This window comes from Vanacampus margaritifer, chromosome 9, assembly GCF_051991255.1.
Source record: "Vanacampus margaritifer isolate UIUO_Vmar chromosome 9, RoL_Vmar_1.0, whole genome shotgun sequence".
Lineage (NCBI taxonomy): Eukaryota > Metazoa > Chordata > Actinopteri > Syngnathiformes > Syngnathidae > Vanacampus > Vanacampus margaritifer.
The window spans coordinates 7,438,188-7,462,958 of NC_135440.1; the positions used below are offsets into that span (position 1 = coordinate 7,438,188).

The 24,771-nt window shown below is 39.4% G+C and overlaps 1 protein-coding gene across 5 annotated transcripts; it reads right to left on the minus strand.

Moving 5' to 3' along the window:
• Window positions 1-2,276: 2,276 nt before the first annotated feature.
• LOC144057941 (uncharacterized) lies at window positions 2,277-14,596 on the minus strand. 5 transcript variants are annotated; one of them, XR_013295353.1, is made up of 4 exons: window positions 14,467-14,596; window positions 14,304-14,338; window positions 8,044-8,161; window positions 4,241-5,779 (listed from the first exon to the last, which is right to left on the minus strand). XR_013295353.1 is itself a non-coding variant. In XM_077575970.1 (3 exons), exons 1-3 carry the CDS (start codon window positions 14,462-14,464, stop codon window positions 2,716-2,718), a joined length of 420 nt encoding a protein of 139 aa, XP_077432096.1. In that variant the 5' UTR covers window positions 14,465-14,590; the 3' UTR covers window positions 2,277-2,715. The 5 variants fall into 5 exon arrangements, 1 of the variants encoding a protein (XP_077432096.1); XR_013295351.1 differs by having other exon boundaries at window positions 7,863-8,161; XR_013295352.1 differs by lacking the exon at window positions 4,241-5,779 and adding an exon at window positions 7,825-7,958.
• Window positions 14,597-24,771: the final 10,175 nt, after the last annotated feature.

Genomic DNA, 24,771 nt, shown 5'->3' on the forward strand with positions numbered 1-24,771 from the left:
TGTACATTCATTCAAAAAGTTTCCCGGCGTGTCTCTAAAAACTTCTCCTTGCTGTGCAGTGCGCATGGCAAGGCGGTAAACCGGAAGCGCTGCCAACATTAGAAGAAGAAAGCATTTTTGCTATCCAGCTTATAGAAAATATTATTTTACTTGCTTATACATGACTCTTTTCATAAAAATGCTGTCAGTATAACACAATCGAACTCTCTAATATGTCTGCACGATCTATCAAATTACGATGCATGTTTTACATGAGTTTTCTGTATTAAACACTATGTCTTTGGCTTTTGTGTACTGTGAGAATTGTTCAATTCAACAATAAAACCTGATGATGACCTCTTAGTCCAATGACGCGCATGCAACAAAAAAAGGGGGTGTCACCAGTGAGCTGTCACGGCTTGCAAAATTCACAAAATGAGGCCTTTTCATCGCGTTCTTACCAAAGCAATCATTGGAATCATATAATTTGTACTTGAACTCTTTCTTGAAAATGATTTTAGGGTTACTTTTTCTCATGTCTCTTAAAGCTACTGAATGTAGAAAATTAAATTTTTAATGGCTACTGCCACCTGTTGATGGAAAATGAAACTGCACCCACCCTTCTTCAAATAGGCCTACACAATGCGCTATGGGTTAAATGCCACAGAGGAGGCGGGACTTCCGACTTCCATAAATCACACACCTAAGCTATTTCCGGTTACTGTTGCGACATAATAGGCTGTCTCCCAATACTCACACTTCCACCTTTGTGCCCCTCAAGGGGAACGCGCAAATGAAGGGCACAAGGGTGGAGGTGCGAGTATTGGGACACAGCCTATATGTCGCTACAATAACTGGAAACAGCGTAAGTGTGTGACTCACGGAAGTAGGAAGTCTGTGGCATCTACCCCATTGATGTCACATCCGCAGCCAGAGGGAGGGGAATTCGAACCCCAATCCAGTCCATATGGAGGATGGCTTAAGAAGTTGCAAATGGACTGTACTGTTTGTGGATTGGAATGGTACCATTTTTGATTATTTGGTTCCATCCTAAATTGAATGACAAGAATAGAAATGATTAAAAAAAAAACAATTCTATAACTATACATAACATCTATAAGTGTTGTTGATTTTGATTGTCTATTGGTCAGTAGATGAGCTACTTTGTGGTTTATAGAGGATGATGTAAGACTTTGGGGAAGCTGGACAGCACTCTACTGTTTACATGCCGAAACAAAACAGTACCTCTTATGCAGATTCAATCACTGCTAGACTATTGGCTACTTCAGGTATATCACATTCAAAGCCAAATTATATATTTTCCAAGCAAAAGTTTGAGGTGTAAACTCTTCAGAGATTTAATGGATCTGAAACAAGAAAAAGAGCACAGATTGAAGAGTTTTGTTCCACCAAAACTTTAATGAGCACTGCAGTCCATCTCCAATATTTGGTAACTTTTTGCTTAGGACCAAAATGAATTGAATGTTTCAGAAAAATGAAAAGACAACTGAGAAAATACAAACAGTTGGATGGCTTGATGAACATAAGATGCAATGATGTATGTATGAATGGATGAACTCATATGAGGCTTTATAGATCTAGGAAAAGATGGATAAATTGCCAAATGGCAAAATTAATGGACAGTTGGATGCAAAAGTCTTGAACCCAACCTAACATGATGATGAAAACATTGTTGATAATTCCCAAACGATTGAATTCAGTTGACAAAATATGAGGTAAAGTTAAAAAAACACCACAGCGTATTTAACAAGCTGGAAATTTGAATCTAGTTTGTTGCAATGCAATTAAACCCCTCACAAGTGCATTAGTATGAGCTGTGAAATGGGATTGGTCATTTCAACGGCTGAGGAAACTAGCACCAAGAGAATTGTAACTTTACAGCCCATCAGGTGGAACATACAGAAAATGGTACTTAGACACAGTACGAGAGCAAAACAAATACAAACGTATCTTAGCAACATCAGCATATGAAAATACTTGGACTGTAAGAAAAGATAACATTTGAGAGCGAGAAATATTGACATACCGGTAGTTATTTTTTGGCTGGGGGCATTAGGTTTTAAAGTCAATAGCCTATCACAAGCTCTCCCCTTCCCCCATCCCTTTTTTTTAATCTGCCTGCCACCCCACCCCTCCTCTGATTTATATAAATTGTCAGTCATCAGTCCCATTTCTGAAAGATAAACATCTGTAGTTTTTGTAGACCTACCTCATTTATCCAGATTTTAGGATGTATGACTTGTTGAAAGACATTCATAGCCATCACAAATCGAAAACTTAAGCACAAAAAGTTGACCAAACTTGTCACCAAGTGTGTGTGTGTGGGGCGGGGGCATATATTATATGCGTGAATCATCCATTCGAGGAAAAAACAAACAAAAAACTGTAAATATATTTCCTATAACCAGGCTGCACATAACAATTTTTCTATCATGATCTGGGTTTGTGTTGATTTTAGTTTTTAATTGGTTTTAATGTGATTTTTTCCTTATCTGTCTCATTATTGTGTCTACCTGTGCTCATCATCCCAGTCCCTTGTGTTTACCAATAAGCCACTTGTGTCTTGTCCAGGTGTTTTTCGTCTCGTCAGTTGCTTGCATTCAAGTTTTTGGGGTTTGTCTGTTTGTTTGTTTGCTGTCCCTGTCTGAGGCCCCGTCCACACGAAAGCCAGTTTCAATGTATCCCCACAAGTTTCTTACCGTTTAGGCCGTTCGTTCACACGATGGTGCGGTTTCGGAGCTTGAAACCGATCACTTCTGAAACTGGGCGACAGAGTGGGAAGATTCCAAAACGCGCCCCGTACTCGTTCGTCTGGACACCATATGCAGGATACTCCTCCAGTGATGAACCGTCAGTCTGTCAACAAAAATGGCGGATAGCCGTGTTGTAGTTGTTTTGCGCAGCCTCCTTAGCTTGCTTATGCTTTTGCAGCAAAATATTTTGCTTCTTTATTCCCACGTTCAACAAGCGGTGTTGTACTTGAATCACCCGCCATTGTCACGTCTCCTGTGTTTGTCTTTTTCATGTTGTTTGATACATGCAAAGCCCTTTTTTTCTGTAGATTGCAATAAAGGTAGGGAAAAAAAGTGCTTGTCTTCTTCCCTTTCCATTAACTCTGCGATACAACGTCACTCCAGACTTGGCATATACATTACAGCCGTTAAATGTACTCAGCGTCTTCTTTTGGACACACGCAAGTCTTGAAATGCTTCTGTGTGTACGAGATTTGTTTGAGAAACGAGGCCGGCTTTGCTCCGTGGACGGGGCCTGAGTTGAGTCTTTTTCCTACTGTTTGTTTTTTGGTACTTTAAATTTTGTTATTTGGACTTTTCTTGATTTAGTCTTTTTGAGAAATCCAAGCACAGTACCTTGTTTTCCTCTATAAAAAGCTATGCACAGCTTTTATTTTGATGCACACGCATGTCGACAGTTCAAGAACTACAATATATATATATATATTCCCACCTCATGCATAAAATCTTTATTAATAATGCCCTTTTTTATTTAGACCTTGTAGCAATTTTGTAGCACCCCGTCACTGACAATATGTAGGCCTACACTGAGTGATGGTACATTAAATTAATAATAATAAAAAAATAAATAAGAATTTTTGCTACTAGTAAGTCCTTTTAAAACCATCAATAGACAATAAGTTAGTTTTTTTTTTATATACTGTATATATATTTTTAGGCTCATTAGCCATGAAATATGAATTCACATCATTAGTGTCATTGTTTTTACAAAAAAATATATCAACATCAACATTTTAAATAAAAGCTATATCCCTTTGATTAGTCCACAAAACAAGAATTATTCATTATTATTCAGCATTAATTCATGAAGTATTTTACTCCGTTTCCCTCTTTTTTTTCTTCTTTTTTTTTTAACAAGATGACCCTGTGACGGGGTGGTAAGGACAAACTGGGTGTCTTTATATGATCTGTTGGCTTTAGCATTAATTTGACATTAGACACTTTTGTTAATTAAAAAAAAGAATGAATAAGAATGTCAGAACTTGCTTTCTTTCTTCCTGGCTGCTCCCGAGGTTCAAAGATGTCACTTTCTCTGTGTGATGTCACTTAAAGCAACAGTCGGTAATGTATAGACAAAACTGGTAAGTGTGATGGGGTGTTAAGATAAACTGAAGGACGCACACAAATTATACAATTTTTAACATTTTATTGTTAATATATATATATTATGGAATCAGTGACACGCTTAAATAATAATAAAGAAATAATAAATTTTAATTAAAAATGTTTAATGTGTTTGGTGATATTTTGGATGCAAATGTTATGTTGGTCAACACGGACATGTGAAAATGGCCATGTACTCATGAAAATGATTAAAAATAATATATCACAAAAATATAGTATTTACTCATATCAATCATGTTAACAACGATAATGAAATTAAAACCTTCAAGCTTTAAAAACACACTTAACACTTCATCAAACGTGGACTCAAGTGGCACTGGTAGAATGACTCGGACACAGATTTTTTTTTTTAAGTTGATTAAATGTGATGTAATACTTTTATATTTAAACTTTAAATTTACGTTTAAATTTCCTAATTATAAGATATACCCCAAGTGGCAGCTTGTTATTGACACAATTAAAGTTAGCATGTTGTGCCCTGGATTGGCTGGCAACCAGTTCAGGGTGTACCCCGCCCACTGCCCGAAGCCAGCTGGGATAGGCTCCAAGCGCCCCCGTGACACTTGTGAGGATAAGCGGTTAAGAAAATGGATGGACGGAAGTTAGCATGTTGGAGCATCGCGGAACAACGGTTTCATGTTAGCACATGGTCCCTGCGAAAAATGAATTGCCCACCCCTGATTTACGTTATAGGTCTATGCATTGAGTTGATTTGGCGCAGTTCTCTAGGGCAGTGGTCTGCTCCCCAATCATTTTTGCACCACAGACCGGTTAGGCATTTTGATTGGCATGCTGGAGTTTGCAGGGGTGTTTCGTGTGCACATGCGCGCAGCTGAACTCAATTGAACTGAGAAAGGAACAAATCAGTTTATGAAATGATTTCATTCCTTGTGTTCACTTTTTTTGTTTGAAGAAGTCATTCACGAACGGGACAATGAAATTCGAGTCCAGTCGAACTCTCTGCCCATTATACACAGCGATGGACTTGAACTGAAGCATAATTTTCCATGTCCAGTGTGCATTCGCACCTGTGCATCACTTTGTGTGCAGCCCTAACTGTAACCACATTTTCAAAAAGTGAAACAGTTTGGTACAGTTCAGTACGCACCGATTTGCTTTCAACAGTAGGTGTTCTGCTGTGAACCTTAAAAAAGAAAAACACTGGTGTTAACCTCCCATTATGTAGCAGATTCCAAAGTGGCACATGAAGCTCAAGGCTTTGGTTAAACATTCCTTGAACCACCAGCCAATGAGACTAGTTATTTAAAAAACAAAAACAAAAAACAAATCACTTCATTGACTTAAAAAAACAACAACAACATCACGCATCAGAATTACAACCGAGCAGAAGCCGCAAACTTGAAAAACATATCACAATAGAGATCACCAGAGCTTGGGACACTAGCGTGTGTGTGTGTGTGTGTGTGTGTGTGTGCGTGTGTGTGTGTGTGTGTGTGTGTGTGTGTGTGTGTGTGTGTGTGTGTGTGCGTGTGTGTGTGTGTGTGTGTTGAAGTCAGAGTAGGGAGCTGACGATGAGCGTTTCTGACTTGATAACCGATTTGCCCTCCTCTTCACCTTTCATCTCCAATGGGCCCAGCCAAGAACAGGGTCACAGAGTGGTACTGCGGATTTAACAAAAAATTAGCTAATGGTTAACCTAAATCCTATAAAGAATGGTGTCAATCACAAAAGTTTTGGCATTTCCTTAACTTTATAAGGGCATTTTGTAGACTTATAGGCAAGTCTGCAAACAGTAAAAGGTGCTGTTACCTTAACTTATGTATTCATACTAAATGGAATATTGTTGTGGTGCACAAAAGCAGCTTATATTTTAAGTCATAGCACATGCTTTGCTATAACTGAGAGGTTCATTTACAGGACTGTAACCTGTTTGCAGAGTTTGGTCTGTGTAAACCACGGGGTGAAACTCAAAGGCCCGAGAGCGAGATCCGGCCCGCTTCTTCATCTTATCTGGCCCGTAAAGGCAAATCATGTGCATAAACTTCATGTTTCTTGCTAAGTACAACATTGCAAATTGTCTTCACTTTTAAAATTGTTGAATATATTGCAAGCATTTTTGTTAACCCTTTTAAATAATTTAAAAATAATTCAACAATCTTTTTTACTAGCTTCTGATTTCAGAACTAGCTATCCATCAATTAGTTGTGTGTATGTGATAATATGATGCTCTTAGATTTGATTTACGTGGGTTCACTGTCATAAGGGAAACTATAACAATGATGTGGCATGTTACAAAAATGAGTTTGACACTCCTACAACCACATCAGAAAAAACAAACAGAATCTGAAAAAACATGTCTTCTACTGTACTACTATATTCAGTCAAAACTAAAAACAGATTGTAAAGTCAACTTCATGTCGTTATTGAGGTCCAGATGTGTCAAATGTTGAGCAGTCTTATCACTTCTTGATCACAAAGATACCAATACATGGTATACAATAGGACTGTGCATTACCAACAACTTTACGATACAATGTGTATCACAATACACATGTATCCTGATACATGACCATCAAGGCGATATATATCCAAATATTTTACATTAATATACATACATATAAGCAAGTGTTACGTTGAGGGAGTATTGAAGAACATTAGCCGAAAGCTAATGTCTTGATGCAAAGCTAACCCTAATTGCTGCTCTTCATATCAAATCGCGGAAGAGAAGGAAAGTGAGGAGTTATGAAGAGACCATGTGTGGCTCCATGCTTCCTACTTCCTTTACTCCGTGACCGGGCGGTGGTCACATGACTACAGGGAATGCGCAAAAAGTGTTTCCATTACACTTTTGTGAAATACTTATATTTCGACACCTCTCAAAAACCACCTAATGAGGGTGTAATAACTTGTTTGCAATATTTGAGACTTTTTTCGAAAATCCCGTGTTTCCATTACCAGCTTGCCTTTTGCGCAAAACTGAGGCTAATGGAAACACACCCTATGCCTCCGTTTTTTTTACATAAAAATGCATCTCTGCGGAATGGAAACATGCTTCCGTTGCTTCGAACAAAAGACAGCAACGCAACGTGAAGGCATAATCCAAATGAATTAAAAAATTTAAATAAGTGAGTAGGAAAAACCACATGTACACACACCGCCAGGAAGAATTCAATGGCCGTTTCTTAATATGCATTCTTGTCCGTACTTACCTCGTGATGTTTTGAAACGTCATTCAAACTCCATGAAATACAATTCCATTGACTCAAAGAACTGTTCATTGCAACATATATATTATATTGTTTAATATACTGTAACATATTACAATTTGTACAAATCATGCATGTCCTATTCACTTTAAACGTCTGTGAAAATCCGCGCGTTTTGTACTGGAATCCAAATCAAATACTTTCAATATACTCTTCATTGGATGTCTTAAACATGTGATTCTTATTAGATTTTGAGGGTGTTACAGCAACAATGTTATCTGAGCAGCAATTATAATCTACAAAGAAGTTGGCATTACTGTTCTTGAAGTCTTGAAAGCTTTAGTGGATTTTAACAGTGAGCAAGTGGCTCCTCGACTGGAAAAGCATTGGCTTATATTTGTAAAGACCTAATGAAGCATTAATTCACACTGCCGCTACCCCCTTGGCACTCCCCATGTCTTTCACAGTCTCAGGCTGAAATGAACAGTAGGAGTCAGACAGATAGTTAATATGTTTAATCCATTATCTGTTTACTAACCCGTTGTTCCTGAGCTACTCAAGCAAAGCCCTGCAGCTTCGCCACAGGCAGAAGCTTTTCGTGTGCTCCATTGACGGCTATCTTCCACAACAGTTGCTGGAAACGGTGATGAACTGCTTAGTCCGACAACAGGTTTCCTCTGACCTCTAATCCAAGTTGGGGAGGAGACCCCCCCTCTTACCCTTTTGACCCTTGCCTCAGTCAGAACTCCCTCCACTCCTCCTCCATGGTGGTGGCAGTCGATGGGCCGGTGAGATAAGCTGGGGAGGAATTCCCGTCTGGGTGTTCTTGGGACTGACCTGGGTGGTAGAGGAGCGGCAATGAAAATCACTTAGCGCTCTTCTCATTGAGAAGTTATTTTGCTACATTTCATTACACTTTTCGTCTGTATTTTTTCGATCTTCTTTGTCTCTACTATAGGTGTTTCCCATTTTCGGCAGTACAGGCATAATTCAGATTTTCTAGGCCCTATGTATGAACTTTTCACAACCTCTCACCTGGGGTAAAACAGGATTAAAAAGTCTTGTTGTGTATAAATCGAAAAATTAGCTTAAAGTTGAAAAAGAGCTAGAAAATAGTAGCAAGAATGTGATCTAATGCAAATCCGATTTGATACTTTTGAGGAATTAGGCAATAATCAGATTTACGTTTTTTCTTGACAAAATGCAATGTTGTCACAAACAGCTCAGTGATCACTGGCGCAATTTTCTTTGCTTGAACCATTATTTCTTGTCATTGGAATGATATGTGAAACATATACATGCTGTGTCAACTCAGCCGTGTTTAACCACACGTCTGGCACTTCCTTAGAATCCCAAAATCCATGTAGTGGAGGCCTGTTGCCTGGGAAAGAATGCAAAATCCTAGAATGGCCTGGGCGAGGCAGCGGTCTAGCCATTGTGCCCCAAGAGAAGGTAATTAGGAAGTGAAACCTTGACCATTTGACCAAAGGCTTTGTTCGTGGGTGAGCGGGCTGAGAGAAATGCTTTGGAAAGCGTTTTAACTTTCTTGCTTAGGCAACCTCAAACTCTTCCTCCAGACTGGATAAGATCATGTAATTTTATAAAGAAAATGCAGAGAAGGGGACCTAAGTGCCATGTGTTTAAAGAGAAGAAGTGTCTTGACGGTATGCTCTTTGACAAGAGTCACAGTATCTTCATCCCAAATATGTCGCTTCTAATTTAATTTGAAGTGCAGTTCCAGTAAATCATATTTATTTGCTTTCATAACTTGTTAATAATATATGAGAAAATTCAGGTAATTATGCTAATATTACACCAATCCCGGGCAGAAATTTACAGTCTTTGCACTTCTGGTTCCCGGCACTGCTGAACCACCCCTTCTTAAGCACTGCAGCTGCAGTGAAAGCTGCTTGCCAGCCTGTAATCAACATGTTCTTTTCCTGTACTGTATGTTTGCTCTCCAGCATTAAAATTGTGCACGAGCCAAACAAGCAGCATCTGGAGAGGTTGTTCAGCACCCAAAGCCCACGTTTGTCCTGTCCCTGCCGACCCCAGCTCTTAGCTCTCAGTTCCTAATGTGGCAGAAAAAGAATGGACACAGCTTTGGAAACCAATTGTTCAGGTCATCATCATCATCATCATCATCATCATCATCATCATCATCATCATCACCACAGTCCAGTTGGCGCTAATTCGCACTTCTTGGACAGTTGCTGTATGAGCTCTTGTAGGATTTGGATAGACTGTAATTCAGAATGAAGGTTTCAAGTTTTATTCCACAAAAATAAAAATTGGCATAAATACAAGCAAAATGACCTCCGGTGCTGGTCAACAAGCACTTAATTCTATATCTTCTTTATAGAAAAAAAAGACTGCTTACAGCATTGCTTTAAACAACAATTTACATTATGTGACATTGCGGACATGTGTAATTTACTTTAGGGGTAAAAAATACAGATGCTTCTACCAATAACACCAAATGTAAACACTACTCACAATGAAAAATCTGGCTAAAGAACAATGACTTCAACCTGAAAAGCCCTTGACCACCACAAATAGATTCCTCCATGCACTCGTCTGACCAAGCACTAACCTTTCAGCACGCCTATAAAACTCCAGAAAAAGATGAATAAACATGGCTATTGCCGTTCTATGTTCTCAGCCTTATGTGTTGAAAAACACGGTTTCAACCAAATCTCAGAGACATACATTATTTCTCTCCATTTTCAGTGCATAAGTCAACGTCATTGAATGCAACTCAAGATTGCTATACCTGGATTCACACTTACAAGGTTTAATTTACACAATAGATTATTCCTCCAATGTGGCTTAGTTAAAATATGCAACATGAGAGTATGAGCAGAGAAAATGGCACGAAGCGGATGTCCAAATTAAGCTCCTACCTTAAAGCAACAGTGTGTTGAATTTTTATTTTTCAATGTTCATTCATTTTAAAAACCCACTCTTAATTTCAATAATATGCACAAAAAAAAGTTCTGTCACATCAATGTACATTTTTAATATAATCGTAGGTCCAGTAATCGCTAATTATAATACAAAAGTTGCACCGCACCTTACAGGATGCTGATATGTTTCGTCGCCATCTTTCTGTTACAGATACGCAAAGGAGACAGACTTAGCAAACGTAACCGTAGTGCTTCAAAATATACACTCTCGAACTTAGGTTGCTGCATTCTATTAGTTCACCAATAGATGGCAGACATTTTTTTACACACTGTCTCTTTAAGTAGGTTAATGTCAAGTATACTGTATTGCTTGAAGGCTTGTGAACCCCAAACGTGGCTAATGCAATTAGGGTCAAGTAATTTTTGAATCAACTGTCTAGACTAGAATTGACTTTCAGAAGATCTTTGGTTTTCTGGCCAGGTTTGAATGGATGCAAGTTTATTCATCCCAGATACTCTGAGAGGTCCATGACCCTCTAAAGGTGATACATGGTTTGACCTTAACCTGAATTATTATTTGTATGGTGCTTGTTTGTAAACATTTTGAGTGCGATGCTTCTGGGTAACTTTGCAGCAATCCTGAGTGCCCACTGATGGATGGATGGATGTCTTTACCTTTTTCCAGCGGTTTTCAGATGACTACATTCATCTTGGTATTGTTGATCTGTGAGCTTTGTTTTTTGGGCTTGGCTTGGCAGTGTTCTACAATCTACTCTCACTGTTCTTTCAAACTATTTACATGGAATTTATTTCCATAAACCTGACAATTCATATATAAAACATTGTGGTTATGAAATGAGACAATCATAGTAAAATGACTCGCTAACAGTCACAATTGGATACAGACTGCTTCCGCCCTATTCTTCGAGTTCCTATTGTTCTGTTGTTTAATATTCACGTTTTGATTGTCATTTACTTCAAAAATGTTTCTGTCAACTGCCACTTCTGGCTCAAAGGATAACTATCTGTGTCAAGCTCGTGCATTGTGCGCATGCGGGAACGTGCTCTCAAATAAATTTGTTCAGTTTTCTTGGAGTCTGAGCTGGAGTTTGGGCTATTTTCGAAGCCGGCCTCTTCTTGTTTTTTTGAGTTTCCATCCTGATTGTTGTTGTACGCTAGTTAACACAACACTACATGTTTCGTGGGGGCGCGCATGACGTTCTCCACTACTCCACCCCTCTCCTACCCCAAGAAACTGTGGAGTGGTCACCCCAAACTCCGCACATTGAAGGGAAGAAACAAGCTGATAGGCGCAGTCGCAGTTAAAAAGTCAGGGCTCTATGTACTCAGAATTGGTGGAGCATGCGTTATGTAGAAACATCTTCAACATTTTCAATTCCGCAATGCATCTTTAATGGACCTGTGTTTGTTGTTCAGTTCAGCAAATGTGAACATGGTGATAATGGATATGTATCATGAGATGTGACTCAGGCACAAAATCAACACTTGGGCCCAGTGTCATTCCAGCCCAACTTTTTAAGTTCATGACAAGAATACATTATTGTGTGTCAAAAGGCTACAATTTTCCATTGCATGGCGAATGTACTTCAATGATAATACAACCCCTGAAAGAATTGACTGTACCTTGGCCACAACACATCTCAGTGTTTTGGAAAAAAGTACATCACCTACTTGAGTTGGTTAGTCTTAACATCACTCAATTTTTATGAACTTGTTAGGGAAAATATGTGGCTCGACGAGAGGTTTAGACCGCAGTCGTACTTTGCTTTCGTCTTCAAGCACAGGTGTCACAAAAAGACTTTTCCAAGTAAATTAAGTCAAATGACTCCTCTTGAGTTTCACCTGGTGACCGGAACACTGGAATAGGAATTGCTGAGTCCTAAGTGCAGGGACTGAAGTTTTTATGTAGCTGACAGAAGAGTTGGAAAACACTAAGGGACGTTTAGATGATGCCAGTATTATGTCACTCTTAATGAGAGCTGAAGAGACATTTTGGTGACATTTTTACAGGCTTGGTACTTAGGAACACATTTGTGTACATTCGTGGGATAAAACGTGCCAAACGTAAAAATACCAGGAACTTGCACACAAGTACGTTGTAAACACATTCTCAAGAGGCATAACACACAGCTCCACTCATTGTAGCTTGTGTGTGTTTGTATATGTGCATGCATGTGACGAGTGCCATAGTTGGCTGGTGGGCAAGTGTTTGATGAAGTCATCAGTTTAAGTAAACTCCAGATGGCCGGGCAAAAAGTAAAACAAGTGCCATCTGCAGTAATCTCACTTCTGCGCAGTTAGCTCCACTCTTCATCACCCGCACCCCCACCCCCACCCCCACCACCACCACCACCACCACCACCACCACCACCACCACCACACACACACACACACACACACACACGCACACACACGCACACACACGCACACACACACACACACACACACACACGCACCTTTTTCCCTTGGCACGGCCAAGAGCCGGAGCACTCGGAACATTAATGTCATTAGTTAAATGTTTCAGAAGAGGCAGCCAAGCACAATGCATTACACCCGCACTACATGACCATCAAAGGGCTACAATCAGTGCTGGCTCACAGGGTAAACCTCTTGAAAAATTAACAAAGATAAGGACAGTGCAATGTGTTTGCAACTTTCTAAATTTATGTACAATTTTATCTAGGGCCTGGACTTGGTCCTAGAATGCTGATTCGCTAATCATGTCTATGTCAGCGAATTCATTCTGGTTGGATTTATAACTTAATGTGACGTATGTACGAGTAGAAAAACATGTACAGTATTTCCTGAAAAAAACAAATCTAATTTGACCTAAACAATAAATGTAGAAGACCTATATAGTGCTTTATCTACACCATAGGCGTACACTGGCAGCAACGCTCCCGTCAGCCTGCCCCAGGGCAACTGTGGCTACTTAAGTAGCTTACCGCCACCATAGTGTGAATGTGTGAGTGCATGAATAATGTATCCATTCCATTGTAAAGCGTCTTTGAGTGTCTAGAAAAGCGCTATATCAATCCGATGCATTATTATTATTATTATTAACAGATGTACACAAAGTACATTTATAAACTCTCTACTTGCGCAATAGTTAATTTGGTCGCTGTGGAGTGAGCACTTGTCTGTGTCAAACAGTTTGTTTAAAACATGTTTTGCTAGCTTTTTGCTTCTCAGAATCTATGGCCATCGTCATTAATGCTCCCTGGTTCACTGTGCTGTTGCTGTCACTGGTTATTTAACCTGTTATGACCCCAAGATCTCAATCAATCAATTTCGCAACCGCAGTTGACTTTAATTCTCCATATTTTGTCGTCTGAAATTCTGAATTTGCAGAGGTTGAACAAAGTAACACATGTTTTGAAAAAAATATAGAGTAAAAAGTACTAGGTTTTCTAGTAGGTAGCAAAACCAACTCCCAAATTAAAAAATAAAGTCACTCAAGGGTTGAGAAACAAACTCACGACCTAAATCTGATGCATTATTATTATTATTTCAGAAGTGTGTGTCAAACTGATAGCCTTTCGCATAAATCAGTGTACCTTATAAAGAATTAGCACTCAGCTTTAAAAAGTTTGGTGACTTCTGTTGTACCCAGGGAAATTCAACTGGATTTGTTCACAAAAATACTTCAAGGAAATATAGACAAAGGCTAAAACAAGCTGAATGTACAGCTGATGTGACCGAATCATCCAAATGATAATCTCATGAGTACGTTTTTATTATGATTGAGTGTTTTACGGCACCTTTGGAGAATGGATGAGAACGAAATAAGAATGCATTCATATTCTGTGTTTTCATTATTAAATCAGGTCTCATTTCGTTCCTGCCCCTGATGCAAATCTTCCACTTTCATATGGCTTTAAAACATTGGATCCTACACATCACTTAATTTGTGAGTCCCAGAAGGAAAACAGAACCAATCATCTTTGCCATGCACTCGGCGCTGTAATTAAGCCCACACCTGGCAGTTCCCATTACGCCATCAGAATGAGCAGGCAGACCTCGCCCATAGTACTACAAGCCCTCCGACTCACCTCTCTGCCCGACGCCTTTTCCCCCTCCTCGACACCTGTACATTGTAAAAGAGCAGCGTGTCAGCCAAAACAAGTCCGCAGTGAACATTCTGATGACTTTGAGTGTTGCTTGCGAAACACTTTGGCATTAACACATCATCTCCTCCCGCCTTTGTGTACATACTCGCATTCCGCCGCAGCAACTGTTTTTGCCAAGGCCAGGTGGGGAGAAAAAAAGTTCCGCACGTGGTTTAAGGTTTCAATAAAATTCACACCAGCCTTTTATATCTGACAGGAAACAACATGAAAGCTAATGTGACATAATGCAAAACAGTCAAGTGTCAGGGGTGACAAAGCATAGGGCAGTAGAGTATAAAGTGCAGGGTCATCAAATCACCCTTTCATTTGTCTACCCTAACATCACAGAGCTAAAACATTATGTTCAAACAAAGATTTCAGTGTTGCGCCGCAATTATGAGTTTTTGCGCACCACGCCCAAGGCACACCGGTCCCTGTAGGCTGACTCTCTCCTGGCCAAGATCAGCTGTCTGACCACAGAGCAGCCTGCTGTAAACAGTGGCCAGGTTACCGCGCAGACAACACACACACACAAAAGCAAAAAAGATCAGCGAACAACTCGCCTCCATATGCATTCCATTCGACTTTATTGAGGCATTTAGAAAACTTGAAACAAGATCAAGTAAAAATGTAACATTGCCGGCCAAATCCATTTTAAACGAGCCAGCGCTCAGACCTCAGCCAAGGCGGCCCAGTTCCCTCATAATCCACATAATCCCTTTGAGAGAGTGAACACCAAATTCAAAACGTTTTTACCATGTTTCATTGATTGACCCAAAATGTCACTAAGCCCTCAGTTGCCTTGGCCTACCTGCAAAACACCCCACAAGGATGTTATGCTGCAAACAGACAAACACACACACTCACTAATGAAAACATCACCTCATTGGAGGAAGTAAATATGGGAAGTCTGACATAACGTTTGGTAGAAAAGCAGTATAAACACATTTGTTGGTGGTGTTGAAACAATTTGCTCATTAGCACACGTTTCAACTTTTCCTGCCGTAGCCACCGCAGGTGCTGTAAATACAACATCGGCTGCAAGCCAAACGGTCACAGTTGTTATTCCTCCAAGTGGCGCTGTCAAACATAAAAATGACCGTGCATTCTGTTGCTCGGCCTCTCGTTGTTCAAGCGTGTTTGTTTAAGAGTCGCTGTCAAAAAATGGAAAAAAGACAAATGTGGCTAATTAGAAGGACATTTTTTGGCTAGTTTGTGTAACAGATACCTCATTGTGAGGTCTGGTGGGATAATGCTCTCTTTAGACCAGGGATGGGCAACTTAAATGCGGGAGGGGGCCACAATTTTTAATCAGTACTTACTGGGGGGCCACGTACAACCACGCACCTAACTAGATGTATTACACAAAATTTATTTTAGATATGGACAAAAAACAAACATATGTGCTCTTAATATATTTCATTTTTGATAATGTATTTCTCATTGTATAAAAGATCTTCTATAACTATCCTAACACAACAACAAAGGGTTTGAAGCAAAAAAAAAAAAACGATACGGCATTTTCTTTTCCAGTGCAAAGGGTTCTCTTGCATAAAAATCACAACGTCAAGGACGGCACATAACTGTTGAATAAGAAACCAGGATTAATTGCAAGAACTTATTTTGATTTTTATATATATATATATATATATATGTGCAAAGTGTGACTCTGGCGCAATAGTGGCAGTTCAGCAGGTACACTAATAAAATAGTATTAAAAGCACATCAGGATATTGGAGCAATCAACAATAAATAATGTACTGTGGTGCGACACATCAGACACGCAGAAAGGCAAAGCTTTACAATCCAAATTAAGAAACTGATGGAAAGACTGAGTCCCTGTGAGTCATCGCTCTGGAACAAATTGGAGCAAGACACCGTGTGTGAGTATGAGCACACCTGCTGCACCTTCCTGCTGGCCGTTCAATGTCCTTTGCATGTGTGTGTGAGAGTGATTCCTGCTCTGCCGTGTCAAAATGCAACATGTTCCAGATGACTACAATTAAACGGTAAACTGGAAATACTTACCGTTGATTTAGTTGTACATAAATTGTTCAAAATGTGTTCCACCGAGGAGCCACTTACCTCACCTCTCACCACCCAGAGCGGAACCTCTAACACATTTACAGTATCTAAGAGCGCTTACCAATTAAAAAGTGTATTTTTACACCTGTTCCTTCCTGGCAAGTAGCAACACTTACGTATAGATGAAGGATACTTAATAATAATAATAATAATAAATAGACAAAATCCGACTGCAACAGTTAGGACTGCTGAATAAAAGCATTGGTTCTCCCCTACCCACTCTTGGGCGACTTGCACGTAGTAAGTGCCAAGACAAGCGCAAGCAAAATTCTGTAGGACCCTCCACATCCTGGTCACTACCTCTTCCAGCTCCTTCCCTCAGGTAGACGCTATCAAACTATGCTATAGAGTGACCAGATTTTCACATTTTAAAACTGGGACACACAAATCAAATAAACAATACATTTTCACCAGGAACAATTCCTCACTAACGTAATCGCTAGTCAATCTGGCGACAGGTGTTTGTGTTATTGCTTTAGATACTACTAAATGATGCATGTTTTTACGCTTGGTGGAAAAAACAATGGGAGAACAAATATATGAGCAGTGAGGTGAAAGAAACCTCAATTTAAAATGTTTTTATTTCCTCTTCTTTATTATTTGATCCAATAAAACATCATAAATCCTCTGGATGGGACATAGACTGTAGAGTCTCAGTGAGAGATTTATATCCCTTGCCTTTTTTTTAATCCAATATCCCCTCCTCTCTGGCCATCCTCAAAATGGTTTGGCTGTGAAGTTGAGGCTCTGCTGAGGGAAAGCACACACGCGCAGGACGCACACACAGACGCACGCACGCACGCACAAACGCACACACACGCACACACACACACAGAGTCTAAGTGACCAAAGCAACAAGAGGAATGTAGCAAGTTGCGCCACATCCCAGCTGGACTGACAGTGAGAGCTAGCGGTGTTCTCCTCTCCACCAGGGAGGATGAAAGGGCATCAACTCATTTAAGGAGCACAAGGAACGCCCGGAATTAAGAGTAGGGGAAACACTCCAACAGGGGCTTGCCTGAGAGTCGACCTGGGTTCACTGCAAAAGCAAAGGTGGGAGAGACAAAGGAGAGAGGGAACTTCAAAAACATGCCTAATGCAGCACCTGTGATCAATTATGATGGTCAAAATTAGAGACTTACTAACACATGGTGGCCTGTAATAATTCATAAAAAAGTGCAGCATGAAGGAAGCTTGCAAGGCTCACTTAGATAAAGAGAAAGACGTGTGTGTGTGTGTGGGTGTGTGTCTCTGATGTTTATCAGCGTTTTTGAAGAATGATTTGGGTTTAAATGATCTCTCCCTCACCCCCCCACCCCCATACATTTCATTGGACATCAGTTAAACATGTTTTTTCAATATTCAGGCCTAGAACCATGTCTATCAATTGACAAATTAGTGTAATGTGATTTTGGTGAGTTTAATTGAGGGACAGGCAAATGTGGTGGATGTCATTGTATTTCATTCATAAATATGACAAAATGCATCAAACATTCTGAATCACTGCAGAAATTCATTGAGTGTATTTTAATTATTATAATCATCTTTACTATATATACTTTTTTAAATCACTCTACTATAGAGGGCGGAAGCAGGTGGGTATGGTCAAACACTGGCCCACTTTAAAGATCTGTGATCTCCCAATTTAACGTGTTGAGGTCTTCTTGCAATTTGTATAAACTTACTTTGCGCATCTCAGCCTGCCACAGGACATACAGGAGTAAATCTGTTTATTTCTTTACCACATTTAAAGGTAATGAAAGGAGCTGCTTTGATTAAAAGTGAATGAAGTCCGCCATGTTCGTTCTGACAACGGTGCAAAACATCTTCTTTTAAATGTGCCACTCTGTGCATGTTTGCACAAGTCTGTGATAATACCAAAACTTAGTCTAGCCCGCCCCCACGTAGAATTAGACCCCACCTTGTGTCAGATTTGCACTGGACAAAAAAAAATGCCTGCTCAAATTGAGAGTTATGCTGACTCTGAGTGCTGCTCTCTCTCACACTCTCAATTCAACACAATTAATTATTCCATCCCACTTGAAAAAGTTTTAAAAATCATCAGCATGTAAGTCGGTATTTAATAAGGCAAACACACTGTCAAACTAAAGCATTACTTAATGTATTTATTAGCAGACACAAGCCATACTTTATGTTGTACTGTACATTATGTAATATCAATGGGTGGTATGACCCAGTGCACAATGTAGCTACCCCATATCAGGGAGGGGGTAGCATGCTACAAAAAAATTGGAGTTAGGCCAGCAAGCATCCAGTTGGTTTATTTAGAACCATGAAAACAACGTTTTATGGTTCCTATTGTACATGATTTATCAATCTGCTGAGGTCAAATATGAATCATCTGTGTGCATGGCCAGGCAGAAAAGGAAATACACAAAAGCTGCCAAATAATATGGTGGAAAATAATTCATTTTAATTTGGTCATGTATTTGTTAGAACAGTTTTCCTTGAGAATAACTAAACTTAAATCTTAGTGCATGGTTGACAGGCAGAATCTTTCCTTTTGAATCACCCAGGAAGATGGAGGAGTAATAAAACATACACATCAAGGACATTTTCGGCATTATTGCCATAGTCTGTTGCATTCTTGAAAATGTCTCAGCAATTCATTGTCTCACAGTCGTTCATGAAAAAGAACGCCAAATATGGTCATTCTCTGACTCAGGTTGATGTAACATGAATAGTGTATGTTCCTTAACCACTTGTTGACTAATTGTTGTCCTCTGGTGAAGAGTGCAAATATGTTCCAAATGAATAACAAGTCGAGTTTTATTTTTTATGACAATATATTTTCAAAATGAGAGCTGTCCTACTGTGTAATAAAACAAATGGTCAATTGAGCTGAGAGGAGGCCTAACCTGTTCACTTAGGGATATTTATACTACTGTCAAATATGACAACAAGCGCCCCCCACCCCCACCCCCACCCACCCTGTTCCGAAACCATCTCTCCCATTCCTTGCCAGTTTCTGGGAAACTCCCAGCGTGCTCTCGGTTCCACCAGAAACTGCAGCAGGAAATGAGTCTCAGGGAGTGCTGAAGTTTAATTTAAAAAAAAAAAGAAGACTGAAGAGTTAGAGTGTGAGAGTCGGTGTTGCCTTAAAATTGAGGATAATTAATGTTAAAGTTTAAATGTATTACAATGTGGTTCTCAAACAGTGAGTGGGAGCAATTAAAAACAGCTGCAATGCAGATCATGAACTGTATTATTTGCAACTACCTTCATTTACCCTCTCTTGCAATAACCGCTGGGCATTGAGCCCACCAACCCTAACTCAAAGTGGAATGTCATTGCACGTGTGTTTGTGTGAGCACTTTCTTGTATGCACACAGATAGCTGCATGGATGCCTTACCTCCCTCTCCTGACACAATAGCTCTCCGGCTCTGAATGGAGGGACAAACATTCCAGACATGCCACATGTCGGGGCTGCTGGCGAATCATTAAACTGTGGAAGAGAAACTGCAGGATACCCTCTTTCTCCTATGTCCTCTCTAATTACCCTTATACATTTAATTGATGTTGAACATGAAACAAGTTTTAACCCCAAAAAAGGGAGGGCAATGGAAAACTGCACGGCATTTAAAAGGAGGCGATTATGCTTGATGTCCCAACAAGGATATGAGATAACTCCTCTAAATAGGGAGGATATTATCTTCCATTTAGACGGGGAAAACACCTCCAAAAACAAACGCAACAACAGAGTGTGTTTTCACAAGAAAAGGAAAACACCAGCTTAAACTTGCAATAAGGAAGGGGAATTAAAAAAGGTTAATGTTTGCTATCTCAGAGCTTGCATGCCCTCAGGGCCCGCTATACCGCCTCTCCACCCCCCTTGGAACGCACGGCCGTCTAAGTGCCTGAGGTGTAAGACCAAGGAGCCTTTTGAGAGACAGGTGATGTGCAGAACAAAGGCAGGATTCAGCACCTCTGTGACACAGTGGGAAAGAGATGAGTGATTATTAACGCCACCGAGGGCCTCCGCAGACCATTTCAAGTCAGCTTCCTTTGATTGTGACAGTGTAATTGTTTCACAGATACAATCACGTTGAGCACTCACCTGAGGCAAGGGAAACTGGACTTTCATTAAAGTGCGGGATCATCTCCAGGATGCTCTGTAATTGGGCCTGTTGTCTTGTTGGGTGACGCTGTCACGCTTGTTTCACTTCACTCTCAGGCGGTCTTCCAGTGTGTGAATGTGTGTGATGGCATGCACGAAGAGCACTTTGATTCGACACCAGGGATGGGAGACTTAAATGATGGAGGTGGTGGCACTACTTGAGAGCCACATAGGACAATACACTTCCTAACCAGATCTAGGACCAAAAAAACAAACATTATAAGCTTAGACAAAAGCACATCAAGTTTTTTTTCCCCAGTGCAAAGAAATGTCTCTCGTACATAAACCGATGGCAAAAACACTGAACAGCAAACCAACATTAAGTGCAAGAACTTATTCTGTTTTTTTCCCCCCACAAACATTAAATCACTCAAAATTTAGATATTCTTTGGTTTTTTCCTGCATGTCATTCTAAAATCCCCCTAATTTTTAAGGCTACTCACATTTTAGTGTAAGACAGGATAAGACAAGACACCGGAGCAGCCATGACTGCCATCTAGTGGTGAATGGTGATATTACAAAGTACAGCTCTTCCAAGCAATTGGGACTGGGCCAGCCTGTGAATAGCCTTGTTTGCGCGTGTCCACTTTCATTGACAGTTAAAGTTGCAGCTTTAGCTTCCTACTAATGTAGCAGGTTAGTAGGATGACATAAAAAATAGGCTAGTGACAACTTGCAGTCGCATGTTTACTTTCTGAACTCTGTTGGTTCCAACTAGACGCAATGAGCAATCTCCAAATCTTTGAGGTTAATCAGTACCACACAATAATAAAGTTGGTCGCGCTTAAGAGGTCAGACACAGTATTTTTTTTTTTTAGCTTGAAGCAGATGTAGGAGCCAGACAAACCCACTCCTTCTCACTGTATTTATTATGTCAACTTCTTCCACTGTAATCCTCTCCATAGACGCTCACTAACAGCTTCATGACAAAAACCCTTTCCTGTCCATAACCTAACCATAATACTGCTGTGACCGTTCTAATAATTTCCAAGATTTAATACCAAAGCGTCGTGTCTCCCATACACATACAAATCATATCTAATGTTGGCTCCCAGCGAATGTTCTCCTGTTGTAATTGTCGCAACACAAGCAGGTTCGATGTGCACTTTGCGACATGCTCTTTGTCCACAAACTGAAACGAGCATGCGGGCTTTTCAAATGAAGATTCTCAGACCATTCATAATCTACCAGTGCAGAACTGCCTCTGTATTACATACATTTCAATACCCCCACACCCCCAAAATATTATTAATTATTCATAATAATAATAATAAAGGAGGCGCTCTGGTGTGGGTCCAGTTGCCCATCACTGCTCTAAACTATGTAGTATATTAAGTTAAAGTATTTGAATGCAATAAAACAAGAGTCTTCACATTGCTGATTTCATACATTTTCTAACTGATTTCTAAGAAACCTAAAAAAAATAAAAATAAAAAAAGCACTCCATTGCAATTCTTTACATTTGCCCTGAAAACGTCAACAATTACATTTACACAATAATTGACCTATTGACGTAGTTTTTTTACCTGCAGATTTTCCATTTATGCATCCATTTATGAGTGTAATTCAATCATTAGCCAAATCATTTTTTTTCCCAACAAGGAGTTGTGGTTGATATGTGTTATTTGTCACGAAATAAGCCAAATGGTAATACTGATAATCTTACAGGTCTGTAGATCTCATAAGTGTGGTAACACACTTTCCCCCCCTTTTTTTTTGCAAATAGGACGTCTGCCTTGACTCTTGTTGTTATGGTGGCTCTCTAAGGTAAATAATTGCCCATTGTCCCTTGGATGTGATAACAATATCAAAAGTATAGGCTCATGGGCCTAAAAGTTGATTAAATACACAGTTTGATTTAACATGAGAAAATGTGTTTTCTGCCATCTTTATTTTTCATTTATTGATTACATGTTTATGCCATGGCAATCAATTGTATACATGCAAAAATTGACAATAGTCACACCTAACACATACATAACATATTTTTTCACAAAACAAGAGCCAGATTGAGGTTTCACATGCATTTTATTTTAAAAGTCTGGTTTCAATTAATTTAATGCACTCGTTCGAGCTTCTCGAGCACACATAAGTGTACTGAGTCACAAGATGTGAGAGTAAATCAAGCCGAGCAAACAAAGCAAAATAAACGAGAGTGGGAAGTCTACTCACTTAATCCTGTCCGCCTTCCCTAAAAAAAGAAAAAAAGAAAAGAAACGAGCCCTTGTGTTTGTTTTTGATTCAGCAGGCTGAAATGACACAGTCTGTTGGGTGCTCTATTGGCCATGTGGTCTGGGTCCACTGAGTGTGGCTGTGTGTCCAAGGTTTGAGCTGATTTGATAATAAACCACAGGATGAAGAGAAAGGACAGAAGATGATTGCTTGACTTCTACCTTTTCTTTTTGGGACAATGTTTTTTTTAGCCTTGCAGTGTCCGTTTGTTCAGGAGCCTACCGCTGGATCAGAACAATCTCCAGGAACTTTAAAAGTGCTGAAATCATCTAGGATGTATTTTGCAAATAAGTGAAGGAGCAAACACAAGAAACTCCTTTGTCTGTTTACGCCCGCATGTCCGAATGCTGTGTTGTTAATTGTTTAAAATAGTTTGGCTTCCCCGTCTGTGTGTAACCAGCCACCCCTTCCTCTCATTTTTTTGTTCGCAGCTGAGTTCAAATGATATATTTCTGTTGTCAAGTGACAGCAGGGTGCAGCAAACTCTCAAGTCTACAAACGTAAAGAAATGCCCAAGTTAAAATGGTTCATTTTAACATATACTTTAACTTTCTTGACTTGCTTAATTTCATGTGAAAATTATTTCACTGGACACTTGAGTGTGGCACACGTCCACGTGTTCATTCTTCAAACAAGATTTGATACAAAGAAAATAGTCTTCAACTTTTGATTTCTATTGTTTACAAATACAGTATACAGAATCTTTAAACGGGAGCATAATTCTCTTCCAGAATGCCTGCCGACCTCACAATTTGTTCAGATTTCTGTATTGTACTGTAAATGGCTTTAAAACCAGAATAAATGTATGAAATATGTAATAATGTATCAGCATTATACTGTATATTTCAGGATTTAAAAAAAATCAGATTAAAGGTACATGAATCAAAAATTAGGATTATTTTTTTGCAGGTTTACATTTTTTCATGCGGGGAGCGATATGCCAGCAGTGGAGTCCTCGCCCACTTTCAAACTAGTTGGCCAAACAACCTCTCGTGGGGTTCAGTAAATAACTGATCACAATATAGCTCAATGGACCACCATTGCTCATATAGGTAACGTTTTTGTTGGCAGACAAGCACATAACACAGGTCACTGGATACATGCTGGTCTTAAAGCAGTAGGTTTCAAAAGTGACTCATTGAGAATGGATGGTGATGTTCACTGGAGGATTTAAGCATTTTAAATAATATTTACAAAGAAACATGGGAGATGTCAAAATCATCCGGACTGCTGGTTCCTTGTGCATGGGGGGAGATAGCGGGCTAGCCCTGCGCATGCAACTTGTAAATACTTCACTAATTCCCATCACAAATCACTCACAGCTATACTATCTAAATGCCATATTAACAAGATCATTTGCTAAATTTGTCATTGGGAATAAAACAAAAACTTTTTTGATTTGTATTTTATTTTAAATTTAGGGGCTGGGAGTTGAAGCTACTTTCTTTTTTGTTTGCCTTTCACTTGATATAATAAACACTGGTCATGTTGAATGTTTTGAAAAACTGAATGAAGCTGCCTGCTTGGCCGGCCTGCCCGTCATTGTCTAACATCACGATGTGCGAGTAATTAGCATGCCTACCTTACAGTTCTTATATTTTATGACACGTGGTTGTTGGACACGCCATTCTCTCACAGTTAATTCATGTATATATATATATATATATATATTTATATTTATATTGTATATAAATGATATCTGTTGTGTCTCAAAAATATTAAAAAGTGTCTTATTCGCCGATGACACAACTCTCTATTGTTCAGGAGGGAACCTGAAGCAGCTTTTGACTACTGTGGAGTATGAACTAAACACATTAAAAAATGTGTTTGATATAAACAAATTATCACTAAACTTAAATAAAACAAAGTTTATAGTTTTTGGTACTAGATAAACCACACAACAGGTCAAAATTATGGTAAATTCAATTGAAATAGAAAGAGTGTATAAAAATTAA

Coding starts and splice junctions, on each gene's coding strand:
- LOC144057941 (XM_077575970.1), bottom strand. CDS start 14,464: ATGTACACAAAGGCGGGAGGAGATGATGTGTTAATGCCAAAGTGTTTC. Junction 8,162..14,303: donor AAAAGGCGTCGGGCAGAGAG/GTGAGTCGGAGG, acceptor TCTACCACCCAG/GTCAGTCCCAAGAACACCCA. Junction 2,857..8,043: donor CTGAGGCAAGGGTCAAAAGG/GTAAGAGGGGGG, acceptor TTTTGTTGACAG/ACTGACGGTTCATCACTGGA.